General features: G+C 47.6%; 1 protein-coding gene across 12 annotated transcripts in view; it reads left to right on the plus strand.

Annotated features, from left to right (window-relative positions):
* Nucleotides 1-25,913, plus strand: part of gab1 (GRB2-associated binding protein 1) — a 64,803-nt gene that overhangs the window by 24,572 nt on the left and 14,318 nt on the right. For 6 of the 12 annotated variants that reach the window (XM_042058435.1, XM_042058463.1, XM_042058408.1 and 3 more), the window contains 3 exons: nt 19,797-20,094; nt 24,800-25,013; nt 25,328-25,450. In XM_042058435.1, the coding sequence (XP_041914369.1) occupies nt 19,797-20,094; nt 24,800-25,013; nt 25,328-25,450 (635 nt within the window). Of the gene's footprint in view, nt 1-2,051; nt 2,490-6,083; nt 6,264-6,745; nt 6,835-17,489; nt 17,780-19,796; nt 20,095-24,799; nt 25,014-25,327; nt 25,451-25,913 lie in introns of those variants that run through there. The other 6 variants (XM_042058453.1, XM_042058474.1, XM_042058507.1 and 3 more) reach the window with 5 other exon arrangements.

Raw genomic sequence — 25,913 nt, forward strand, 5'->3', positions numbered from 1 at the left:
AGTCCTTGATTTACAGCAGGGATGCATCTGTGACACTCCCATGCGTCTGTAATTGTAGCATGCAGAGCGGATTGCTGCCTGATCCCAAATCAGGTTCATGGGATGGCCCTTCCTTCTAAATTGGGATTTGGACATGTTTTGTTAACTCTGCTAGTACAGGCTTCATCTAATCCAATAGCCTAATTCCTATTCCTAATTCTTGAGTTTGCTTCCTTTCATAAAGGCAAATGCAAATCATCATGATTGGTAATAGCTACGACTTTTTGTGTGTCTGTTTAGCAAACCAAGTCAAAATGAGCTAGCTGACCATGAAGTTGATAACTTTCCTATGACATTAAACAGGTGGCAGTCAGCAATTGGTAGCGTAATTGATAGGTCAACCAATTTAGCTATAGAGACTGCAACAGCAAAGTATTTACCAATGCACGCCCAATCGTTGGGCAAGCCCGCCATCAAATATTAGCGCAACATGTAGGTGTGAATATATTGGTAGAGATATGCAGTTGCTCTGCCAGCTTGCTGCACAAGTCCCAGATGTTTATGTACGCCCATCCCCCATCTACCCGTTCATGAAAACACCAAGCACTTATTCATTTCCCAGGCATAGATATGTTTGTACTGTATTCACTCATTTGGGGCAGCCGTGGCCTACTGGTTAGCACTTCGGACCTGTAACCGGAGGGTTGCCGGTTCGAACCCCGAACAGTAGGCACGGCTGAAGTGCCCTTGAGCAAGGCACCTAACCCCTCACTGCTCCCCGAGCGCCGCTGTTGATGCAGGCAGCTCACTGCGCCGGGATTAGTGTGTGCTTCACCTCACTGTGTGTACACTGTGTGCTGTGTGTGTTTCACTAATTCCTCACGGGATCAAAAGAGTATATATACTTATACTTATACTTATACTCTTTACACACAAATAGCCCCCCATACACAGACAAACACAGTCTAAAGTTAGATGTGAAGGGTCTTTGAGCGCACAAGTGTGACAATGGAGGCAAAACAGGAAGTCTTTTTGCCCAGAGTGTGTGTAGAGAACAGATGACCAGGAAGATAAAAAACGCCAACAAAGTGGAAACTTCCAGCAGGGCTGTTTTTTTCTTGTGTGTTAGTATGTGTGTGTGAGTGTGCTTCTCAGACCTTTTTTCTTGTTAAAAAAGACCCCCATTTCCTGAAAAATAGTGTTGTAGGTGTTTTTTGTGTGCCGAGTTTTGAACCACAGGAAATGAAATCCCTTGTCTCCCAGCAGCCGGTTAGGGTCCAATAACCTGTGTGTGTTTGTGTGTGTGTGGTTGGGTGTGGGTGGAGGGTTCGAGACAGTGTTCCTGGTTATTCATCTGTGTTCTTTTTAGCTCTGCATGATGGGATGAAGTGTTAATGTTTAAGCTCTCTCTCTCTCTCCCACCCCTTTCTTTCCCTTACTCTCTCACTGACTCTCTCTGCCCCCTTCCTCCAGTCGGTGTGGTTAATAGCTCATCTACCTGGCTCTGAACCCTAACTCACTCTGACTGCAGCACAGCACAGAGAAGGGGGTCACTGCTGCTCCGACAGTGGGAACATTTCAACAAATACAGGCAGTAAACAACCAAACAGATCAGAGAGGGAAAGCTAGCCAGGCCACCCCCTAGGGACTACTACGCATTGATCTCTCTCTTCCTCTCCCTTCCTCTCCTGTGTACTCTCTCACTCTTTTTGTCATTCATTCTCCCGCTCGCACTCTCTCTCTCTCTCTTTCTCTCTCTCTCTCTCTCTCCATACTAATGAATGACTCCTGATTAGAGGAATGCTTCAGTTTCTTTTCCCTGTTTAAAGAGAGAGAAAGACAAGAGAGACGGCTGCCTTTTGTAAATTTAGTATCAGGGTTGGAGTGCAGAAGAAAACCGAAGCAAATTGGAGACGATGCAGCTGCACGAGCAATGAACTCCATCAGGTGCTCACCAGGAGTCTAGCTGGACATGTGTGGAACTTTGGTAACTTCTGCTTGTGAGTGAAAACCTCCCTTGCACCATTCGTCAGCCATCTTCCAGCTGGAGTTTGTGGGTGTTATTTTTTTTTTTTCCTCCTCTGGGGTTGAGAGAGGAAGATTCTGACATTTGGACGTTGTGGCTCATAGCACTCAATTGAGGACGTAATGGAGCGAGAGGGCTGTGCCGGCGTCCGAGGTCGGGGGTGTGTGGCGTGATGTTGCCTTGGCCGAGCGTCAGCCGTTGGGTTCGGCGGCTGTTCTGCGTGCTCTGTGTGTGTGTGTGTGCGTGTGTGTGAACCCCGCAGCTGCAGATGAAAGTGGACAGGGAGCAGGAGGGGGCTGTGCAACGGCTGAGCGGTACGCTTTTGATTCTTTGGAGCTCTCTGTTCTTCTTTCCCTCCTCTCTCTTTCCTGCGCTCTCCCAAGTCTTAGTCTCTGAGTATTCATACTGAGGACACAACCTGCCAGGCCGCCATCTCGGCCACCAGGATCCTTACAAAGCATCGCCATAGAGAGGCAGCCATAAGGTGAGCAGAATGGAGCTGGTGTTACTCTGACTGTGTGTTGGGTTTCGTGCTCTGTCTGGGCTTCACTGTGAGTTATCTATCTGCAGGATTTTCCCCTTTTGTTACTCAGATCCTTATTCTTTGGGTTGGGGTTTTCTGTGTCTTTTGAGACTATTTGTCCCCACTGCATGCAGGACTGTACAAGCTGACCTCAGTCCAGCAGTTATGGGTCTTGTGCAATGCATCAACTGATCTTTCTCACCCCCCCCCCCCCCTCGGAGAAAGAAGGCAGTTTGCATTCCAGTTAGCTTTTTGTGGCCCAATTGCTTGCCGTTGTTCTTTAACCACAAATCTGTGTGTCGTAAGGGTCCACTTCCCTAACCTCATTCTTTCTTGTTGGAGCTCGTGGATGTGTTTGAAGTCAGACGGGGTTATTTATACCCCCTTGCCCTCCTTTTTACCCCCTAACCCCCCACCCCAGCCCACCCCTCCACCCTCTCCGCTCCAGGGAGAGGGATATTCCTGGCCTGCAGCAGATGTGTTCCACTCCAGAGGTGTGTGCTGCTCCCGCCCCAGGGTGTGAAGGAGTGCTTCAGTGGGTCTGCTCAGTGTCACGATTGCTGCACTCTTCTGGCTATCTGACAACATGTGTGCTCTGAAGAAACCACACAAAAACAAAAAGTGATGATTCTCATAAGGCACAAGGATGTGGTGGGTTTGGGGAAGCAAAAATTCAGAGCCCATCCCTTTATTCTTTCCTTTCTTTCTTCCTTTCCTTTTTTCTTTCTTCCTTTCCTTTTTTCTTTCTTTTTCTTTCTTTCTTGTTTCTTTCTCTCTTTCTTGCTTGCTCCCTGAGTAATTCTTTCTTGCTTTTATGTCCCTTTATTTCCCTGCGTTTTTATTTCACACTGCCTGTTTTCATTTCTGCACTTTTCTGTCTCAGCGCTTCACTACGCTGATAAATCTCATCCCCAGCTCCCCTCTGAGCTGCTCCCCCTCTCTTTCCATCTCTCTTTCTCCCCCTCTCTTTCCATCTCTCTTTCTCTCCATCTCTCTTTCTCTCCATCTCTTTCAGTCTTCATCTCACAGCTCTTCTCTTTCCATCTTTATCTCTTAAGAATAGGGTTTTTTCAGTGATTCATTAGACCTTTGAATCCTCCCCCGGATCCTTTCAAACCATCCGTGTAATGTAAGAATTTTTTGTGTGTGTGTGTGTATGTGAAAGAGAGAGAAAAGGTGGCGTGTGTGTGTGTGTATGTTGCTCTGTGTGTGTCGCTGTGTGCACAATCTCAAGCGAATCCTGCTGCTGCTCTTGGCTTGGTGTGAGGCGGTCTGTGTTCTCTGACATGCCTGGGATGGGGAGTTTTTGGGACTCCTGCTCTAGTGAGTGGGTGGTGAGGTTAACTGCTCAGGCCCTCTTGATCTGTTCCATGAGACCAACACACCTCTGGACCTCCCACTCATGATTCGGCTAATGTGCAGTCACAGCATGGGTCAAACGACTCTAGATCTGGATATGTTGCATTCATACCTTCAAAACTGTGCACTCGTGCAAGTTCCTTGTGGTCTTTCTGTCTGTAAGGAGACATCAAGACCATGGTCAACTTAGGGGTGACGTCTCCCATACCTCTCCTTTGCGGAAACTAGAAACGCGTGGCGAAGCATACATAGACAACTTGTCTGGGTAAAATGTTGATGTTCCTCGCTTAAGTGGATGTGCGTAAAGGGAGAGACCAAATGAGTTGTTGGCCCCTGAGCTGTAAATGTGAAGCGCTCTCACAAGCCAGACGAACTTGAGCCTAGAGAGACCGCGGCCACCTCGTCACCTGCCAGTGGCGTTGGAGCGAAAGTGGATTTGTTTAAATGAGGCGAGTCAAGCCCTCTGGGGCCAGGGAGGCCAAGTGGAAAGTGGTGGAGGTGCCTTTAAAAGCTGCTGCCCCCCCACCCCTGAGTGGAAAATGGTGGATGTGCCTTTAAAAGCTGCCCCCCCCCCCCCACCACTGAGTGGGAAAAGCGCTGGGCCTAATGCATTAACGGCCTCCACCTGCGGTCAGTCAATGCTCACAAGCGCTCTACTGCGCCCAGCCGTGTGTGACCTGGAGGGTGGGTGCCTGGCAACGTCACAGCTCCACACACTCACCCAACACTGGCTGTGTGTGTGTGTGTGTGTGTGTAGGACATTGTTTTTTGAGTGCGTGTTTCTGTGTAGTCATTTTATCTGTATTAGTATTTGTGTGTGTGTATTTTGTATGTGTGTTTTTTCAGTCAATTTGAATTCAGGAATAGGCCCTTTGTGTTAAATGGAATCTGCAGGTTTATATTTGACTGAATAGGTGTGTGTGTGTGTGTGTGTGTGTGTGTGTGTGTGTGTGTGTGTGTGTGTGTGTGTGTGTGTGCGTGTGCGTGTGTGCGCGCATGCGTGTGTGTGTGCGTGCATATGTGTGAATGCATGCCTTTGAGTCTGACTGTGTGTGTAATTCCATTTGGATATGGTGTTGTTTCAACCAAGAAGTCAGAACAAAGAGTTTACAGAATATGCTGGGTTTAAGAGCAGTTGTTGTCCTTTCATTTCTGCCAGCTAGAAGTGGCCAGGCCCCTCCTCTAAGACGCTGTAATAGAGACCAGCTCTTCATCCTCTGTGCTCGATGTGCGTCTCAGTGGGGTAGGGTCTGACACACACAGGTTCCATCCAGCTGAAGGAAGAACTGTAATGTTAGTAGTTGGATTCTTCACATCACCATTGAGTACCGATGTCCTGAGGCACCTCCCGCTCCGCAGTATGAATGAAAGACTAGAGAGTTTTCTATGTCTAGTTAAACATTTGATGAATGATTTTTATCCGAAACAACTAGCTTTTACTATACAGGCGTACTGTACGTTACATCACACCCACAGGGGCTGCGGTGGGGGCCACCCGCTGTAGGAGATGTTGATGTCACCTGCCTGGCTGCTTCCTCTGCTACACACTCTCCCTGCTCTGTGGCCACTGGCCTGCCAGACCCAGGAAAGACCAAGGAGCAAGGGAACACAGTCTTCAACTGGACACAGCTCACTGGGCTTAGGACCAGGGAAAAGACTGTTGAGGAGAGCAGGTGTTTTATGTGTAGTCTATGCAGAGGCAAGCACAACGTCATAGGTCAAGAGAAAGCAAGTCTGTGGAGGAAAACACAATAAAGCTGCTCTGTTTTGTGCTAGGCACGCTGTGTTTTTGCCATGATTAGGGCAAAGGATGTATCCAGTCCTCTCCTCCCACCTCCACACACACTCTCCACAGTCACTGACTGTTAAGGGTGAGACAAGACCACTCAAATGTCCTTTTTTCCCCTCTCCCTCCCGCTCACCAGTTCATGAAGTAGGCAAAAGGCAAGTTCTGTTTGTGTCTCCGTGGGTGTGGAGGAGGTCTGCAAAGTGTGTTTTTCATATGTGCTCAGTTGTTTGCGTGCAGAAACGCCCTATCCTCTAGTATGCATCCACTCAACATCCACACACACACACACACACACACACACACACACACACACACATACACATACACTCCCCGCCTCCTGATTTAGTAGTCGTGGCGGTTAGAAGGGTCTGGGAAGACCTGATTAGACCACAGAGGAAGCCAGAGGAGGGTGAGGTCCCAGCTCTACTAGTTTCCCTGTGAAGGGAACGGCCCCCTGATAAACACAGTAGCCGGCTGCCGACAGCAGCCCCCTCCCTACGCCTGCACAGACTGACCTCCCCAGCACAACACAGCACGGTGCAGACGGCACTGCACGGCACACTACACACGTGGAGCCCCTCACAAAGGTACGCTGTCCGCTGCGCTAATGCTAACAGTCCAGGTAGACAAGAAAGTATGAAGGGGAAAAGTCACTGACCGGGTCATGTGAAAAGATTTTCTACTGGATTCGGACTCCTCCAGGGACGTTCAGCTTATGGAGCGATTAGTGTTTCTTCATGTCCACTGTGAAAGTGAACCAGGGAGGTTGCTGAGATCGGTTTGTTTGTGCGTGTATGTGTGTGTGCATATGTGTGTGTGTGTGTGTGTGTGTGCATGTGTTTGTGTGTGTGCATGTGTTTGTGTGTGTGTTTGTGTGCGTATGTATGTGTGCGTGTTGGTGGCCAGTGGACTCATGCAGGGTACACCACCTGTAGGAGGTCAGTGAAAGGGAACAGCATGAGACTGAGCAGCAAAAGCTAAGTGGGACGTAATCAACACAACTTCCTGGGTGGCTGTGTGGCCAGGGTGTTTTTGGCACAGACTCCGACAGTCCCAAGAGGAGGCTGTTGGCCTCTTGATGGTTTTATTAGTTTCTGATTTGCCTGTGATCAGTTACATTGTCTTAGCTAATCTTAAACTGGTGTGCAAAGTAATCCGGTGAACAATGTAATCCTTTTCCTTGTGTGCAGGTTATTGCAAAAGTATACCGTTTGTTATTTGTGATTTTCTGGCTTTTGGAATGATAAAAAAGTAGGTACTGGTGGTAATGATCAGTTTGTCTGTTTGTGGAGGCAGTAGAAAATGGCTTGTCATTGTGAAATGATCCAAAGCAGGATTATCTGAGCACTCTAGGAAACATTGACTGTAATACCTGTAATGAGTTTTTAAGGACCTGCTTCTCAGTGTTTCTTTAGATGATAGTCAAAGTGAAATGTTAATTTTCATTTGGGACAATTTAAGGTCATATAAGGCCATATTTAAGTTTACATTTTTAAACTGATGGAGCAACTGACTAAAGTGAGATTCAGATGTTTTACCAAACTGCCAAGGTTTTGAGCTATTGTACCGACTTGGCCATTTCCCTGAGTCATGACTGTCATCTTGTGCCAGTAAGTCTGTTTCCCATTTAGAGCTTACACATGTAAAGATGTGATAAGAAACATCACTTTTCAACCTGTTGATTTAAAATAACCCACTGTTTTGATTGTGGGAGGAATCCCCCACTGCTGAATTTTTCCAACAGTGTGCTATGTGGACTGACTGCTCAGTCATGCGTTACATCATAAAATATTAAATTAAATGTTTTTAAGTTTCTGTAAAAATGTGGGTGAGAAGTGTTATTTCAGCTAGCTGTGTGATTGTCTTGTGGAGTGGAATTCTAGACCAAACTCATTGAAGTGGAGACACTCTTTCAGACAATTAAAAAGAAAAAAGAATGCCCTTGAATTGAACCTGTAGCGATTTTGCCACAGTGTTTTTGCCTGCGTCTCTGTGCTCAAGGTTGTTTTCATCCGGCGACTTCTGATAGCATCTCCCAAAACAACAGGCGAGTGTGTGAGTGTCTGGTTCAGCGGAGTCAGCTGAGTGTGAAGGGTGGCACGTTGCCCGAGCCTTGCCCCCCTCGTGTTGTTTTTCACCCGCCACCAGCAGCAGAGCCTCATTGTGCCAGCGCTGGGCCCGGCCTGTGGGACTCTAGAAGGTTCCCCAAGCAGCACATTAGATCAGCTGTGGCATACGGGCTGGCTGTGACTCGGTGCTTCTGTCTGCTCCACAGGTTGGAGTGACTTGTAGCCTCGTTTTGGCTGGGTGCACAGAGAAGTTTCTTCCTGCAGGTGTTCATGAAGCACTTACAGTCTATTAATGACACTTTTAAGCAATAAGCCCCGAGAGGCCGTAGGTTACACTGATTCTACAACAGCTAAGGGGTATTGTTAGGCACAACGCGCTAGTGCCTAACAACACCCCTTAGCTGTTGTAGAATCAGTGTAACCTACGGACTCCAGTGGGTTATTGCTTTTCTAAAACTGTTGCTATAAATACCTTGCCTTTACTGGCAAGTAAAGGCAAAGCAACGAGAAATGTAACAATTTATTATAGATAATCATTCTTCCGCCAAGAAATATATTTCCTCTATCTGAATGGTTGCTAAGTAACGTCGAGATGCAGCTACTTTAACTTTTGTATCAAGTTATGGTAGCACAGTAATATAGAACGGAATGCGGTCAAGGTGTATGTTTGTACTGGATTTTACAACGGCATCGAACGTGATTCAGCCAATCACAATCAAGGACCGGAACTATCAGTTTTAGAATCATGTTTTAAAACAGCTCATTAATACTAATAAATAAAGACTGCTTGAGCTAGAGAGGGATGAATTGGCCTCAGGAAGAGCATGTCCAATCTGGATGGAGTGGATGTTTGTCTGTCTCCTAGGACCAGTGTGGCTGGTGTTACTCCACCTAGTCCTCATATAGGTCTAGTGTTTAATCATCTGTGAATGTGTACTAGAATATTTGAAAAATGGTGCAGAACGACAAGGTAGGCAAGCAGTGGCAGGCAGCGCTGTCTCGGGGAAACTCAAGGTGACAGGCTCTCCTTCTCTCGTCTCTCATGCATTGCTGGAGACCTTGGGCAGGAACGTCCTTGCCTGTGTGTGTGGCTGCCGAATGCCTTTTGTCGCAAAATGTCTGCCTCCATCTTGGTCTATAAAGAAGCCTTTTGAAGAAACGAACTAAGGTGTCCGCCACCCACGCTTACCCTTCACTCCGAGAGACCCCTCCTTCTCCAGCGCTGAAATGCGTCAGGCGGCCGCGAGCGCCGTGCGCAGATAGCACAGGTGTACTCGGCAAGCTAAAAAAGCGGTTGGTCTGAAAGGATTGCGACTGACTGAAAGGCCTTTGGCTGGAGAAAAAAGTCTTTTTGTATCTCTTCTCAGTAATCATGGTGCATCATCTTGAATGTACTCAGTTAGTATGGGTGATGGAGTGTGTTTTGGAGGCATCTGTGGGTGTGTGTCTGTACAGTATGTGTGAGTGGGTGTTCTATGTATTGGTGTGTGTGTCTGTTTGTCTGTGTGAGTGGGTGTTCTATGTATTGGTGTGCGTGTCTGTTTGTCTGTGTGAGTGGGTGTTCTATGTATTGGTGTGCGTGTCTGTTTGTCTGTGTGAGTGGGTGTTCTATGTATTGGTGTGTGTGTCTGTTTGTCTGTGTGAGTGGGTGTTCTATGTATTGGTGTGTGTGTCTGTTTGTCTGTGTGAGTGGGTGTTCTATGTATTGGTGTGTGTGTGTCTGTTTGTCTGTGTGAGTGGGTGTTCTATGTATTGGTGTGCGTGTCTGTTTGTCTGTGTGAGTGGGTGTTCTATGTATTGGTGTGTGTGTCTGTTTGTCTGTGTGAGTGGGTGTTCTATGTATTGGTGTGTGGCTTGGCTCATGTGCGTTCTTTGCCCTATGAGCACCAGCAGGACTCCAGTATGTGTAGTGCCAGCAGCAGGGCCTGTTGTTGTTTTCACTGGCTTTTCACAATGGACACTGAGGGCCCCCACCTGCAGTGTGACGCACAGCACATTTGGGAAACAACTTTTACTCAATTTTGTGGAACAGCATATTATTTTCCATGCTACAGTAAGTGAAGTGCATGTCACTGAACTTTCTGGGAGAGTGGAGCATAAAGTAGAAAAAAGCATTGTATTGGCACTGGGTCAATATTGGATTTAGCAGGAAATCCACAGCTGGTTAACATTTCTGATAGGAGATTGCATTCCACTGTGGACTCCCACCGAAAATAAACAAAGCAGCTAGATGGGAAGTGTGTGTGTGTGTGTGTGTGTGTGTGTGCACGTGTGTGTGTGAGAGAGATGCGTGTATGTTCATTCCATTATGACCATGCTCAAGCATATTCCGGACATGGCTAGTGACTCTCTTGGCATTGCGGTTAGAATATTCCTCTAAATGAGTGTTCTCAGCAAAGAGGAGGTGTGGCTGCAATTGAACTGGGCTTATTGCTGCTGGTCAGTAGTAGGACTGAATGGCTGCTGAAAACCAGGTCAGATGCAGCTAATGCAACGGCGTCACTGCTGTACAACAACTTCTCTGCACAGTAATGCTTTGATTTCTGTTTGGGTTTGAGCTGGTACTAAGACCAGATCCTCTTCCTGTTTTCAGCTCGGAGGTCCTTGTCTGCATTTTAAGTATAAGTATACACACTCTTTTGATCCCGTGAGGGAAATTTGGTCTCTGTGTGTTCACTGTATGCTGAGTGTGTTTCACTAATTCACGGATTGGGATGAATGCAGTGAGGGGAAGCACACACTAATCCCGACACAGTGAGCTGCCTGCTACAGCGACGCTCGGGGAGCTGTGAGGGGTTAGGTGCCTTGGTCAAGGGCACTTCAGCCGTTCCTACTGGTCGGGGTCCGAACAGGCAACCCTCCGGTTACAAGTCCGAAGCCCTAACCAGTAGGCCACGGCTGCATTTGACTCAGTGCTGCGCCACTGCTTGAGCTTGACCAAAGAGTCGATCTGTGATGAGGGATATTGATTAGTGTGCACGCAGCGGCGAGCGCACATTAGCTGATGCATTAATGCCAAGTGCAGGCTTAGATGCTTCCTATGCATCTTCCCTGACAGGATGTTGTTATCTGTGAAATGTTGGTCGCCATGTGATCTATGGGGAGTGCTTTGGAGAAGGTTGGTAATGGGGGTCTCCCTAGTTCTGCTGTTTCCGCATCATATGATGATCAGTTTTCTACTTTTCACCTATTAGGTGAAGCATTATGTAATACAGAATATTGGCCTTAGTATTCTATTTAGATTAATGCATATATTTAAAGTTGCAGTCAGCGATTGCACAGGAAGTCACATTTGTGTATGTATATGTTTATATTTAAAATTATTAGCAGACGCTTTTGTCGAAAAACAACATGCATTATATTTTAAACAAGGACCAAACAAAACACACCAGAGAGGTAGCTCACTCCTCCCTTCAGTATTTCCAGAGAAACTCCACACAGGGTTTCGTTTTTGTTTGGGAGACACACTGCCCTCATTTTGTTTGTTTCCAGCTGTCAAGGTTTCAGATTGTGTAGACCATGTAGGACCATAGAAGATCGCTGCTCTCATAAAAGTTCTTGAATGACACCCTGTGCTGTCACACTCTATGGGTCCGACAAGCAAACTCTTTACTTACTCAGTACCCACAGTGCCCTTAAAGAAATGCTGATCATTACTGTTAACTAAGTATATATACTCTTTTGATCCCGTGAGGGAGTGGTTACTGTTATTTGATTTATCTTTACTCAATCAAAACACAACTGCAATTTGTTTGATATTACCTGAAATACACAATTAAAAAACATGACTTGTTAATGTTTTTAGAAATGGAGATATAGCGTTTTAGAACCAAACTCTTCATTTGATGTGTGTGCTGGGTTTTGGGCAGAAGAGACCTCTTATGTTCCCTTAAGGAGGCAATGAAGCCAACTTCCCACTGTGTCTTTTATGAACCATAACGAGGAGTGTGGGAAGTTGTATACACTCAAGTATCGGTTTCTTGGCAGAGGCAACCCTGCTGATAGAGAGAGAGAGAGAGAGAATGTGTTAAAAGCAAAATGGACAGCTGAGTGTTCTAAAGCAAGGAGCAGAGAGAAATTGGGAAAGAGAAATGTGAGCTGTAGCAGATGAGAGTGTGAGAGGCAAGAGGTGTGTCGCATCTAGGGACTCTGCCCTGACATGCCACACAGAGCACACTACTAGCAGTCAAAAGTCGACTTTCACGAATGCCCTGCATATCCCGTCCTTAAACCGCACACACACACACACACACACACACACACACACACACACACACACACACACACACACTGTAACTTTTCATAAAATACACATAATACAGTACCAGTCCTGATTTTATAATCTGAGGTAGTCTTTTTAAATGACTTGTTCTGTGGGAAAGTTGTCTGCATACTAACACAGCACGCTGCAGCCCTGCAGACAACACTCCCAGCTTTACATTACATCACAATCTGCTCCTCACAATCACTCATCCTTTCTCTACCTTTCATTTTCTCTCTCTCACACCACCCTCTTTCTCTCTCTCTATTTCTCTCTCTCTCTATTTCTCTCTCTCTCTTTCTCTCTCTGTTAGCGTTATCTCCCCTCTTTTCACCCTTGATGCACTGTTACTCACTCACTCCGTCTTATTTGCTCTGGTAGTTTTTGAACTCTTACTATTAGTCCTTCACAAACATAGTGTTATCTTGTTTCTTACAAAAATATACACACGTGTGCACACGCACATGCTCGCACACAAGCACACACACACACACACATACACACACACACACACACACACACACACGCCTTTGTTTATTCCAGTGCTTGATGCATTGGCTCTCTGTTGGCCCCCACCCATTAAAGCACATGGAGTGAAATGAGCCTTGGCCATGCTTATTGAATCCCATTTCAAATCTATCTGGGTGAATGGTGCTTTTAGAGCTCGGCCGTGGAAAGGGACATCCCAGCCCCCCCCCACCCCCCTTGTGTGCCACAGACACTCAGCATCAAAGCTCCAGGGGAGAGAGATGGATGCAGGGGGATGATGTCACCGTTGGGGCGAGCAGGGGGTGGGGAGGATGGGTGAGCGTGTGGTCATGCCTAGACAGGCCTGGCTATTCTTGTACTCCTCCTGCTGGTAGGTCACCTCTGCAACAGGACACTCTGGTGGGGCTGGTAGCCCTCTGGTGCCTCACACACACACACACACACACACACACACACACACACACACAGGTGCACTACAGCAGGGTGGAGAGACTCTGGAGAGGCGTTTGTTTGTTCTGATTGTTCATTCCCGTTTGTGTGTTAATGTGCATCATTTGTGTTGCTCTTGTGGGCTATTTTGTCTCATCCTTTCTACCCTTTTGCTTGTCTAGCTTTGAGCTGAAAGGCAGACATACTTCCAGCAAGTACAGAACATTCTTTGGCTTCTTAACACTCTTACTGCCTTCTCCAGTTTGTAAGAGACTGAAAGAGCCAAAAAAAGTTAACATGCTGTGAATTGACACAAGTGTGTGTGTGTGTGTGTGTGTGTGTGTGTGTGTGTGTGTGTGAACTGACTGACGTGTGCTTAACACACACATGCCCTCACTAAGAATTACAGACACACACACGCGCACACACAGACACCATTGCCTTCCAGACACCCTGACTGGCTTGAGTCCACCCCCTGGTTCTGCTTAGCCTGGCAAGCTTTCCACACTGCCATGCTAGCTGCAACAGCACTCTCCTCCTCCTCCTTGTCGTCTCTGATTCTCCATCTCACACTTACAAATGATTCGGCCAGTCCGTTCTTTTTCTTCCACACACTCACTCACTCATCCACATTCGCACCACGCGTACGGACAAGATGGCCTGCTTTGTATCCTAGAAACTGTAACACTGTTTTACACTGTTTATAGTAATGCATTGGACATGCCAAACACTTTGCCAGGAGACTTGATCATGGCGAGATGATCGAGTCGGTGTGATGGGTGCTGTGCTTGTAAGTGCTAGTGTAGTATGTGTGGTGAGCATGTTTCAGCCTCAGTTTAGCAGCTTTTTTTTATAGCCAGATAGCACCCTACCACGCATCAAGGCTGTGATCTTACCCACAAATCTCTCCTCAGACTGAGGATGTCCGTTGTGATCAAATGTTATCATTGTCTTTAATTAATGAAACACATACCCAGTATGATGCAACAATAACAGCAGTCACTGGTGCAGTTAAAAGGCAGCTGCAGCAGATAATAGTTGCTAGTTGCTACTGCACCATGATTATCATGTCAATCCACTTTGAACAGACAAGTTTGTAGAATATGTAATGAGAGAGTGAATAGGGTCATGATGTTGAAAACTGTGTGCTCGTCCTCTGTGGAGCACGCAAACATGTTTGCACTTACAGTTAAGCAGATGGAGGTCATCCACTCTGGATTTCTATTGAGAGGATGTTATGACCGTAACTGCCACGCAACGTGCCCTCAAAACGTTGTGTAATAGTTGTGTAACCTGCGGCTGGAGCCGTTGGCGTTTGTGGTTGCTATGTTGCTATCTCATGGGCAGAGGGGCTGCAGGGTCCCGATCAGAGCGCCGGAGGCCGAGTGGCCGCACCGAGAACGTAGACGCTGGGGAGAGCAGGCCGCTGATAGCAGCCAACAAAGGACACTGTTCTGGACAAGGGCAGGGCAAAGGCTGAGGAATGCAGAGAGCGAGGAGCGAGCGAGGAGGGGGGAGAGGGAGAGAGAGGCCATGCCCTATGGTAACCCCCCGCCCCCAAGTCTGTGTCTGTCACTCTGAACCCCCTCCACCCTCTCTCTCTCGCTCGCTCGCTCTCTCTTTCTCTCTTTCTCTCACACACACACACACACACCCTTCATATGGTACTCCTAGTACTCTCTCTCTCTTGCTCGATGGAAGCGTGATTCAACAGGGATGGCATTCCCCCAGTGTCCCACCTCTCAAAGACACCTCTGTTCCAGCCTCCGCCATGACACTCAAAGCCCCCAGCTTCCGCCGCATATATCAGATGGGTGTGTGTGTGTGTGTGTGTCTGAGAGAAAGAGAGACAAAGGGTGGAGGGACAGCTGCTGTGGCTCTTGGGGGGCCTCTCTCTCTCTCTCTCTCTCTCTCTCTCTCTCTCTCTCTCTCTCTCTCTCTCTCTCTCTCTCTCTCTCTCTCTTCTATCTCTCTCTTTCTGGTCCCATCCCACACCGTCCCCACTCCCACCCAGCACAAACACACTCACACACGATTCTCTGTCTCTTGTTCACACACACACACTCACTCACTCACTTACTCACTCACACACTCACTCACTCACACACACACACACACACACACACACCCTCATCTGCTCACACTCCAGAGCACACTTGAGGGGCTGCATGTGGAGGGAGCTGTGCTGCGGGACTGCTCGGCTTGTCTTGGAACAGTGTCGTCCGATGCTGTGTGGAGGGTAGCTGCTATGGAGACGCTGAGACTCTATTGAGCTGTTTTGGGATCTGTTGGATCTCAACCGACCAGTGTTGTCATCGCCTCCATGCTATGGGGCAAGCAGCTATTTGTTTGGGTTGAGCAGAGCTCTTAAAAAGTTCAACTTTGTGATTTGTGAATGTGTGAGGGCATGTGTGCATCTCTGAACTGCTGATCTGAAGGTGTATGCTCATGAAAGTGATTTGCTCTTTGAAATCTCGACGAGGGATTCGTAGATTGAGGTAGGCCGGAGCTTAATATGCTTACTTCACTAATCCAGAACTTTCTGTAGTCATGGAGCTGTCTCTGGTCTCAGCCACAGGATTTGGACACACACACACACACACACACACACACACACACATGTACGCGCTCACTCAGACACACACACACACACACACACACATAGTAGTGGTGTAGAGTGCCTCCTGTTTTGCTGTGAGAGCTCTCTAGGGAGCATAAGAGGGCTCTTGCCTTACTGACAATGAGGCGTATGTGGGTCAGTTAGATTCCAGCAGCACACAGCAAGGACAATGCGTGTGAGTGTGTGTACACAGATCGACTGCAGGTTTGGGAAAATTTAAAGAGAAAGTGCAATGCAGTAATTTAAATTGAACCGTCGTGAACCCTGTGTGTGACCATGTTTATGTGTCTGTGTGTGTGTGTGAGAGAGAGAACGTGTGTGTGTGTGTGTGTGTGTGTGTGTGTGTGTGTGTGCGCGTGTGTGCGCGCAACCACATGTTCCCTCATACCAGTCCCCACATGCCAAAGGACTGTGTTGAGTGTCTCCTGTCTATTTATTTGCATTAGTTCTGAATGTCTGTATGTGCCAGTCTCCTGAGCATGTCCTGGTCTGTGCATAAACTGTGTGAGTGTTGTGTGTGTTACTGGGTTGGTTTAATTACGGCTGTTGAAGACTGATTCAGGGCTGTGTGTGTGTGTGTGTGTGTAGACCCACATGGGTGGATAGTTCTAGTTCTTATACCTTCTGGTACTTGTCATCTGTAGCACGCTCTCTCTCTCTCTCTCTCTCTCTCTCTCTGATCTCTCTCTCTTTCACACTTTTATCTTCTCTTTCTATCACTCTTTCCTCTCCATCTCTCACCCTCTGTGTCTCATCTCTCCTTCCCCACATATCTATGTGTGCAGCGCCACCAAAATAGCTCTGAAACCAACCAATCTATTACTCCTGCACCTGTACATTTAGCCACAGAAGCCTTTAACCATAGGTAGTGCTCCTCATTCTCTCTTCCCTAAATCCCTCTCTCAGTCCCCTCCCCCTCCACTGAATCATTTTCTACAACCCATCACTCCCAGTTGTCATCATCGAAAGGTTATCAGCCCGTCAGCGGTTAACCTCCCTCAACCCATCACTTAACCACTCTTACCACTGCTATTTCTCTGCCTTTCCTAGTCCTAGTTGTGTGTGTGTGTGTGTGTGTGTGTGTGTGTGTGTGTGTCAAGCTGTCAAGAGTGTTTGACCAACCCCTCGGAAGACGCTGCACTTTGTTGCAGCTTCCACACGGCTGATGAAACTGACCTGTGGTTTGGAGCTCTGGGTAGGACTCCTGCTCTGCTATGGGTTGCAGATGTGCAGTTCACCATCACAACATTGGATGTGTTGTGTTCTGGCTAGGTGGAGCAGTTTGCCTGTTGTGTTTTTGAATCTTTCCCTTCTGTTTTTCTCACTCTCCTCTCCTTTCTTCTCCTCTCTCTCTCTTATCTCTCCCATTCTCTCAGTCTCTCTTGTTCCTTCTTGCTCTCATCCATTTGCACCCCCCCCGCTCTCTTGCTCTCTCTCTGTTTCTCTCTATCTCTCTCTCTCTCTCTCTCTCTCTCTCTCTCTCTCTCTCTCTCTCTCTCTCTCTCTCTCTCTCTCTCTGTAAGCTGAGCTGTATTCCCAGTGGGGTAACCTGACCCTTTGTGCTCTGTGAAGAGGCTGAGAGGCTGAGGTGTAGAGAAAAGCCTGTGCTGGGCTCTAACCACCTAACCTCACCACAATAAAGCCCAGTCCACTGTCAGGATGAGAGAGAGTGTGTGTGTGTGTGTGTGTGTGTGTGTGTGTGTGTGTGTGTGTGTGGGTGGTGGGGGGGCTGCATCTAAGTGTATGTATGTGTAATGTATGCATAGCTGTTTGTCTTAGTGTGTTTTCATTGGCGTGGCAGCACTTTTCCTGGAGATGTTTGTTTCCTTGGGGATTTCTTTCTCACCCTCTCTCTCTCTCTTCCCCCTCTCCTTTTCTCCCCTCTTTTTTCTTTTCTTTACTCCTTTCTTTCTCTCTCCCCTCCTGTGATGGTGTGATATTGGCCTGTGTGCTTCTTAGGCCTTTGCTTTAACAAAGACCCCCCTGTGGATGGAAAAACAGCTGAGAGGGGAGAGAGAGAGGGGGGTGAGAGGGGGGAGAAAAAGCACCCAGCATTGTTAATCCAGCTCCCATCTTACGGAAGAAAAACAACAGCCATTTAGTTAGCATTCCTCACAGTCCGACGCCAAGTTGTGTTGCCTGCCCACCCCTTCCCTTGAAGTGCAAAACATGACCCCAGGATTGTTTGCCCTGACAGGACAACCTCCATGCTTTTGTTTTGAATGGTTCTTGCAGGTACTCACACATGCACATGCACAAATACACACACACTCCCACACACGCGTGTACAGGACATGGTCACTTGGTTTTTGACTCCAGTCACGTAGACAACATGCACGACTATACCAACACACAACTTTCTGGGCATCATGCCCATTCTGAAGACCCTTCCATGTGATATCTTGAACTGGATGGTTGATTGGACTGCGATCTTTGGTTCTTCCCATCGTTTATATCACCTGCATGATTGGCTGGTTGATGTTTCTTTGTTGGATTAATGGTTTGTTTTTTTTAATAATTGGTTGATTATGTACCCAGTTCTCAAGAGTGACAGACAGACTTTGGCATGTATCTACGCTACATAAGCATAAGCGTTAGTTCTTTTAAAAGGGAACCAATACTTTGCTGTAGTTTCCTCCAGCATGATTGACAGCGGAGAGTTCTGAGACCCCATGAATTACTCTAATTACCAGCCCACTCTCTCTGTCTGTCTGCGTGCTCCGCTGCGCTGTGTCTCACGGCGCTCCTACGCCCCTCTCCTCTCACGGCGCTCCTGCCCCCCCTCTCCTCTCACGGCGCTCCTGCCCCCCCTCTCCTCTCACGGCGCTCCTGCCCCCCCTCTCCTCTCACGGCGCTCCTACACCCCTCTCACGGCGCTCCTGCGCCCCTCTCCTCTCACGGCGCTCCTGCCCCCCCTCTCCTCTCACGGCACTCCTGCCCCCCTCTCACGGCGCTCCTGCGCCCCTCTCCTCTCACGGCGCTCCTGCCCCCCTCTCACGGCGCTCCTGCCCCCCTCTCACGGCGCTCCTGCCCCCCTCTCACGGCGCTCCTGCGCCCCTCTCACCATGCAGGCTGACGCCTCTGTGGGTTCTCTAGTCACGGGTGCAGAGGAGCGGAGTCCTCTGTTTCACTGTGTGAATGGGAAGCTGCGTTTTTGCTGGGGGCGAACATCCATTGCAGGCAAAAACGGAGACTGTGTTCCCTGAGCGTGCGAGAGACCGCTGCTGCTGATATGAAGGAATAGTGTGAACCACACAAAAAGGGATCCTGAGAGCCCGGGCTGGTCACTGGCACTCTTCCCAACCATGGGTTTGGGTTCCTCTTCGTAAGGAAAGTAAGCCTCAAAACAACCCCACTCTGAGAATAGCTGGGCCAGTCAGCTGGAGCGAGCTAATTGGCCCTTTCCTAGTTTAGCGTGTGTGGGCCGGGAGGGCGCCCCAGATGGCGGAGGTGCTGCGGGGGTGTTGGACTGAGCTGTGGCTGTGGCTTTGGTGCTTCCAGGCACATAGTTGTGTGTGTGTGTGTGGATGGTCAAGCCATGGAGGACCGAACCAGACCAGACTGACAGGCTGGAGTGAACTAGTGAAGCAGCGGTCCCCTCTGAATAGCCGGTGGCCAGGGGTGGAATCTGGCTTTGTGGAGTTCAAGCTGACCCCTGAGACCTTCTGACAGTCTCTTTGGACCTGTGTTCTCTCTGGTCTGGTCTGGTCTGGTCAGGGCTGGTCTGGTCTGGTCAGGCCTGGTCAAGTCAGGTCAGGTCAGGTCAGGTCAGGTCAGGGCTGGGCTGGTCTGGTCAGGCCTGGTCTCTCTCTACTGTGGCTCTTCTCATGGACTTACTGCTCTCTGCTCTCCAAATCCTCATTCTTCCCTTCGCTCCTCAGCCCTGTTTATGTAAATACATAAACTACATATGTTTGAGAAGAATCTCGCTTCATTTAGCAATTGCACCATTAGTAACACACTGAGCATTTGAATTGAAAGAATGATGAGTAATAATTGGAGGATTTTGTTTGCTAAAATAAAAGCTGGAACCTCTCACAGTCAACTGAGATTGATTGAAATATAATTTAAACAACATAAAACAACATTTAAACAACATAAAACAAAATTTAAACAACATAAAACAAAATAAGTTTTGTTCAAAATGACAGCTGTGCTATAAATTAATATATCACTTGCCACCTTCATGCATTACATTCCCAGAAGCTGAACTTCTTGACACGAGTTAAATCCCTCAACCTCTCTCTTTCAGGCATGGAAAAAGCGGTGGTTTGTGCTTCGGAGCGGGCGACTGACCGGGGACCCAGACGTTCTGGAATACTACAAGAATGACCACGCCAAGAAGCCCATTCGCGTGATCGACCTAAACCTGTGTGAGCAGGTGGACGCGGGGCTCACATTCAACAAGAAGGACCTGGAGCACAGCTTCATCTTCGACATCAAGACCATCGACAGGGTCTTCTACCTGGTGGCCGACACCGAGGAGGAGATGAACAAGTGGGTGCGCTGCATCTGCGACATCTGCGGATTCAACCCCACAGACAGCGATGGTAAGGGGCACACACGCGCACACACACAGGTCAGGAACATGGTGAAGACACACACCACAACACCTCACGTCACCTGAAGGGGTCAACGCCCCCTGAGACACTGAGGCCTAGATGTACTAAGAATTACCTCCAAATCACCCCCTGTTTCTGACGCTTTTTGCACCTTAATTCATGGCATCGTATGTACAAAAATGATCGCCGGATCAAAGCGCATTTTGCATCCCACTGGAGCGCGGAATGGCTATCTGCGCTTTTCTTACTGATGCATATGCATTTATAGGAGGGTGAGTTAAAAGTGGGAGTATCGTGCAAACTCAGAAGAGTTAATAGCAATTGATTAGGTCAGGGTTCCCACAGGTTATGGAATTTCTGGAATATCATGGAATTTTGGAAAGTCTATTCCAGACATGGAAAGTCAAGAAATGTTATCATTAAACGTAATCGGCACCTATGTAAAAATAAACCTGCACACACATACATATTATTAACAGATCCTCTCAGAGAAAGAGCCTTCACCAATACCAAAGATCCTTGATTACTAACCTGCTCCTTCATACGCCCACCCATACATATGCACAGTAACAAACCGTATTTGCATATGCTACTCACAATACCACACACACACACACACACACACACACACACACACACACACACACACACACACAAAATCTTGCTCAGACAGTCATAATTACTAGGTGCACCATACCAGTCTGGACTGGAGGCTTTGACCTCCACGACCCTAGCTGCCACTTCCTGTTTCTGTCTCTCCACCCATCTCTCTCATTACACACACACACACACACACACACACACACACACACACACACACACACACACACTCTTGAGTGACAAACAGGTCAGCAAGAAGACCTCTCATCCTTGACTTCTGCTGTATATTAAGTTGTTGTTGCTGTTGGACTGAATGACTACCTTGTGTCTACATGTTCATCTGTCATCCAAAGGATGTTTCCTTACTAGTTTGGAAGACTAGCACAGCTTTTGTTTTTCAGTTAAAGGTTGTATCAACCTGGCGGGCTAACGTCACTTCTGTTGACGTTCAAACAAAACAGAGAGCTTGCTCGCTACTCCCTCCCCCTCCCTCCTGTGCAATTAAAACTCTACTGAACGCGCATCTCGTCAGTTATTGGTTGGAACACTTTATTTTGCCTTTGAGTGGTTGGCAACACTTGTTGGTAGCAATTGCTTTGTTTTTGTGTGCAGATCTCAGAGCCTAGGCTGCCTACAGAGACATGCTTTTTTGACCGCCTGCTTATGGGACAGGCAGCTAGCAGAAAGATTAGATGAATGTGATCATTTATGTTTGGGCCTTTTTTGGGCCTGCAATCACTAATACAACCTTTAAAATGCCATGCTCAAGTTTCAGGTGCTGGGTCCTTCCTAACCTGCCACTATTCTCACTGCCATTGTATATTTGAACATGTTTATTTTAACATGCCTTTATCACTACCCCATCCCCAGTTGAAAACTATTGTTGATAAATTAGTTTTTTTTTTTGAGTAGAAATATTTTGAGTATGTCAATCGATTTCTCATCATCTGAAGCACATCATGCCAGGAAGCGTATGTTATCTCATTATTCCCATCAGCGCAGTGGATCACTCCTGTACAGCTTCACATTCATGCAGTGTTGCAGGCACCTCCGTAATGCCCAACACTGTCTCCCACAGTTATAATGGGCAGTGATGTTGGACGCCTGTACCTGTGCTGTGTGTATAAGTGAAAGAGGGAGACCATGCATGTGTTTGTGTCATGCTAAGGGGGAGTTTCTAGAAGTCAGCATTCTATATGCATCAGTACCCATCAGTAAACACACACACAGTGTCTCTGTTTACTGTGTCTTTGAATCACAGTGTCAAATGACTAAGGTGAAGCCTCTACAATCCCCTGCAGGATCTTTGAAGGTCTTTATTAGTACGTGCGTGCGTGCGTGAATGCGTGCGTGCGTGTATGCGCCAGGCGGCTTTGTGTTATTGTTTTTGTCTGTGGTGGAGGCTGCCTGCCAGGTCACTCTGTGAGTGCGCGACTCACTCTCACTCTCCTGGGAGAGTGTGGTGCCCGGGTTAGCCCTCGGCTCCCCTTACACCGTCCCTCCAACCCCACCCCCCAGCCCAGAGCACACATCTTTCTGACTTACATAAAGTCAGGGTTCCTACACAGTATGGAAAACCTGGAAAAGTATGCAATTTGATTTTAGTAATTTCCAGGTCTGGATAAGTATGGAAAAAAGAAACAAGGGTATGGAGAAATATGTGTGTTTCCAGACTATTGCATTTGCAGTACTAATCACTTCACTCAGGTCATAATGAACCATTCCTACTGTTGTGTAGCTTAACTGTCAGTCCCCATCGTCAAGATACAACTATGATAAAACTAAGATACAACTAAAAATTACCCAGCTAAATGGACGAATATTAAGTGTCATTTTTTAATTCACTTCAGTTGTCCATACGTTTGTTTTCACCGAGTTATCCCAAACCAGAAGTGGTCGCAATGTCGAGAATATGGTCAGAAAAATCTACCGAGAAGTTTGAGTATGGAAAAAGTATGGAATTTTGAAATGCAAAATGTGTAGGAACCCTGTAAAGTTGTCCAGCACTGAACACTGATATTACGGTCAACACTGCCTACTCATGTGGAAGCGATGCTTCTCCTGTTGCTGATGGTGTCGCTGAGTACAGACTAAAACAAAATATATGGTTTAGTACGGCTGTAATGCCATTTGTAAAATAATCCTGATTTATAAAGGACGTGTAGTAAGCAAGGAATTTCCCAACAGCCGAGAAGGCTTTGGCCAATGGAGAAATGCAGGAGCCAGCATTAAATAATGGGATACAGCACTAGTGTACTCGGAAGAATCCCCTCCTGAAGCTTCCCATGCACTTTACCCTCCACAGAGGCCCAGCCTGCACCCTCCCCCCTGGCCCCCATCCTGATCTCCCCCCTGGCCCCTATCCTGATCTCCCCCTCGATTGGACAAAGGCCTGTGAGATCTGGGAGCAGGACGAGGGCCCACTCTTCTTCCCCAAGGAGGGCAATTATTAGTAGGGCAGACATCACAGCCGTGCCCAACAGAGTGGAGCATGAAGTGTGTGCAGTTAGCCGTTAGCTAGAGGGTAGCCGAGGGTTGTGTGAGCAGGGCTTTAGGGAGAGGAGGGGGATTTTCCCACTGCCTCAGTGAGTCAGTGCTCAGCCCTATAAACAGGAGAGGGAAGGGGGACAGCAGGACAGAGGAGGGAAAGAAACGAGGGAGGGAGGGAGGGAGGAGGAAAAAGGGGAAATCCAAGTGAAGAGGGTTCTTCAGTTTCTTAGCTGCTCATCTAACATCCACTTGTGCAAAAGTTAAACAGATTACATGAAACATAGATACAAATTCATTCTAGCATTGCATGGCATTGTTTGATGAATATTTAGGATCATCATGTATAGCCTATAAGTAACTGTTGTTATTCAAAGAAATATGAATGAATATGCATATTCATTGACAGGAAATTGTGTATGTCAAAGAAAAACTTATCAGCACTGATAGACACAGTATATTGATACTTGAGTAATCCTCAGGGGAATTGAAGTGACACATTCTGCTACTAATGTGTACAAAAAAATGAAATACAGTGCTAAAGTATTGAAAATAGTAGCCCCACCTGGATCCTGTTCCAGCAAGGTCAATATTGTGTCACTAAGGGGCGGAGTTGTAAAGTTGAATGGCCACAGGCAAGAATGACCTCTTGTGGAGTACCTGGGAAGGTTCTGGGAGGACTGAAGGATATTCCTGCATTCCTCTCCTGTGTGTGTGTGTGTATGAATAGTATAGATTATATAGTGCTAGGTCTACACACTCTCGCTGTCTCCCACAGAGTGAAGCACAGCGCAGAGGCCCCTGAGCGAAGGTCGAGCGGCTAGAATTGATAGTGAGAGAATAGAGGACTGAAGTATTAGCGCCTTGTGAAAAACTCTGTAGACCCTTACACATCTGAATGTGGACAGGCTCATTGCAGTAGCCGTACCTACACTTAAGACCGTGTAGAGCATTCCTGAGGTGCTCCACAATAATTGCCTTGATTCTCCCCAATTTAAGATTGAATCTTTTGCCCTTCTTATTTGAAATTAAGTTCCACATTTGCTTTCCTGAAGGCTGTAGACTTTTATCTAGGGAATTTGAAGTGTCTCTCTCTCTCTCTCTCTCGTGTGTCTCTTTCTCTTTGCCACAGTAAATGTTTCCTCTTCGCACTGAGGTTGGTCCTTCCTTAACTGATGAGTGGTTTAGATTCAGTCTTGGAACATAATCTCATTTCCTCTTTACAGTCTCACTTCAAGATTAGTCTTTTCATCCTTCTCAGCAAAAATATGGTCCATAAATGCTCGTGCTGCACATAACGCTTCATCGCTTGTTGTTGCTCGGCTAACTTGGCTGTTAGCAGTGCGAGACTGTAAGGAAAGTCTTATTGATTAGGAGGATGGCCGTGATATGTAGTGGTTACTACATTGGAGTTCATCATTAAAAGGGTGTTTTAATCATAGCCATGCCTATATGTGTAAACTTTGATGAAGTATCTTTCATGGCTAAATCATGCAGATGTGTCCTGAGGACACCTCGTCATGCATTTTCATTGGACCCCTTGGACAAACTCACTGATTGTCTCTCTCGGTCTTCCTCTCTCTCTGCCTCTCTTTCCCCCTCTTAGACCCGTCGAAGGTGGCGCAGCAGTCGGGGAGCGCAGGGGTGGATGTGGGCCTGGGCTCGTCGCTGGGGCCTCTTGGCCACTCGGTCCTGACCAGCGTGCCCCCGCCTTACCAGCCCGTTAGCGTGAGCCACCTGGAGTCCTCGTCCAGCCTAGACGAGCCACAGGACTACCTCTGGCTGGTCAACTGTGAGAGCAAGAAGCCGGACACCAGCAGGTAAGGAGGGGAGAGGGAAGCAGCTGGATGAACAAAACCCAATGACTGGGAAGGAGAATCAGAGGCAGAGATGTGCAGAAGGAACAAGTGAGGGAAGGAAGGAGCAGGGCTAACTTAAAGCAGAGACTGGCTGAACTGACCAGCCTGCTAGAGGGAGACTGAGAGAAAAAATGCATGAAGTGGAAGGTCTTGAAATGTAGCATAACGTTAGTAAAGGATCAGTCACTACTTTTCAGACTTGCTACCTGCTGCTGTGTTATCTGTTCCCATGGTTCCACTGACCCCCCCCCCCCCCCCGTCCTCATGTTGTGTAGCTCAGTGACCCCCAGCCCTTCCCCCGGGCCTCCCCTGCCCCCTCCCCCCTCTCCACCTGAGGGGGATCAGGAGTACCTGCTCCTAGAGGAGTGTGAGAGCAGGAGCTCGCCCCTCACCAGTCAGTGAGTGCAAAGCATGGCGCGCCAGTGTGCACTTACGAACTCACACACATGCAGACCTACACACGCAGTTGGATCAAGCTTGGCATTATGTTTAGTCTATACTTACATTATGCGAGTACGTAATGTAAAGGAATTTGTTGACTATAGATGCCTTTCTGGGTGGGGTGTTGGTGCAAGTGGCTGCAGCGTCCGTTCCACATTTGCATCAAAGTGCCCACGAGGACTCGGGTTCAAATCTGACCCAGGGTCATTTCCCGATCCCATCCCATCTCATCTCATCTCATCTCATCTCTCCCTCTCCCGCTCGCTTCCGGTCACTCTTCACTGTCCTATCAATATAGAGGCAAAATGAACAAAAACTACTTGTACTACTTATAGTTTTGTATGATAAACATTTTGCGCACTCACACACATACAGACACTTGAATATACACACACACACACACACACAAACATAAATGGT

The sequence above is a fragment of the Alosa sapidissima genome, chromosome 1, assembly GCF_018492685.1.
Source record: "Alosa sapidissima isolate fAloSap1 chromosome 1, fAloSap1.pri, whole genome shotgun sequence".
Classification (NCBI taxonomy): Eukaryota; Metazoa; Chordata; class Actinopteri; order Clupeiformes; family Clupeidae; genus Alosa; species Alosa sapidissima.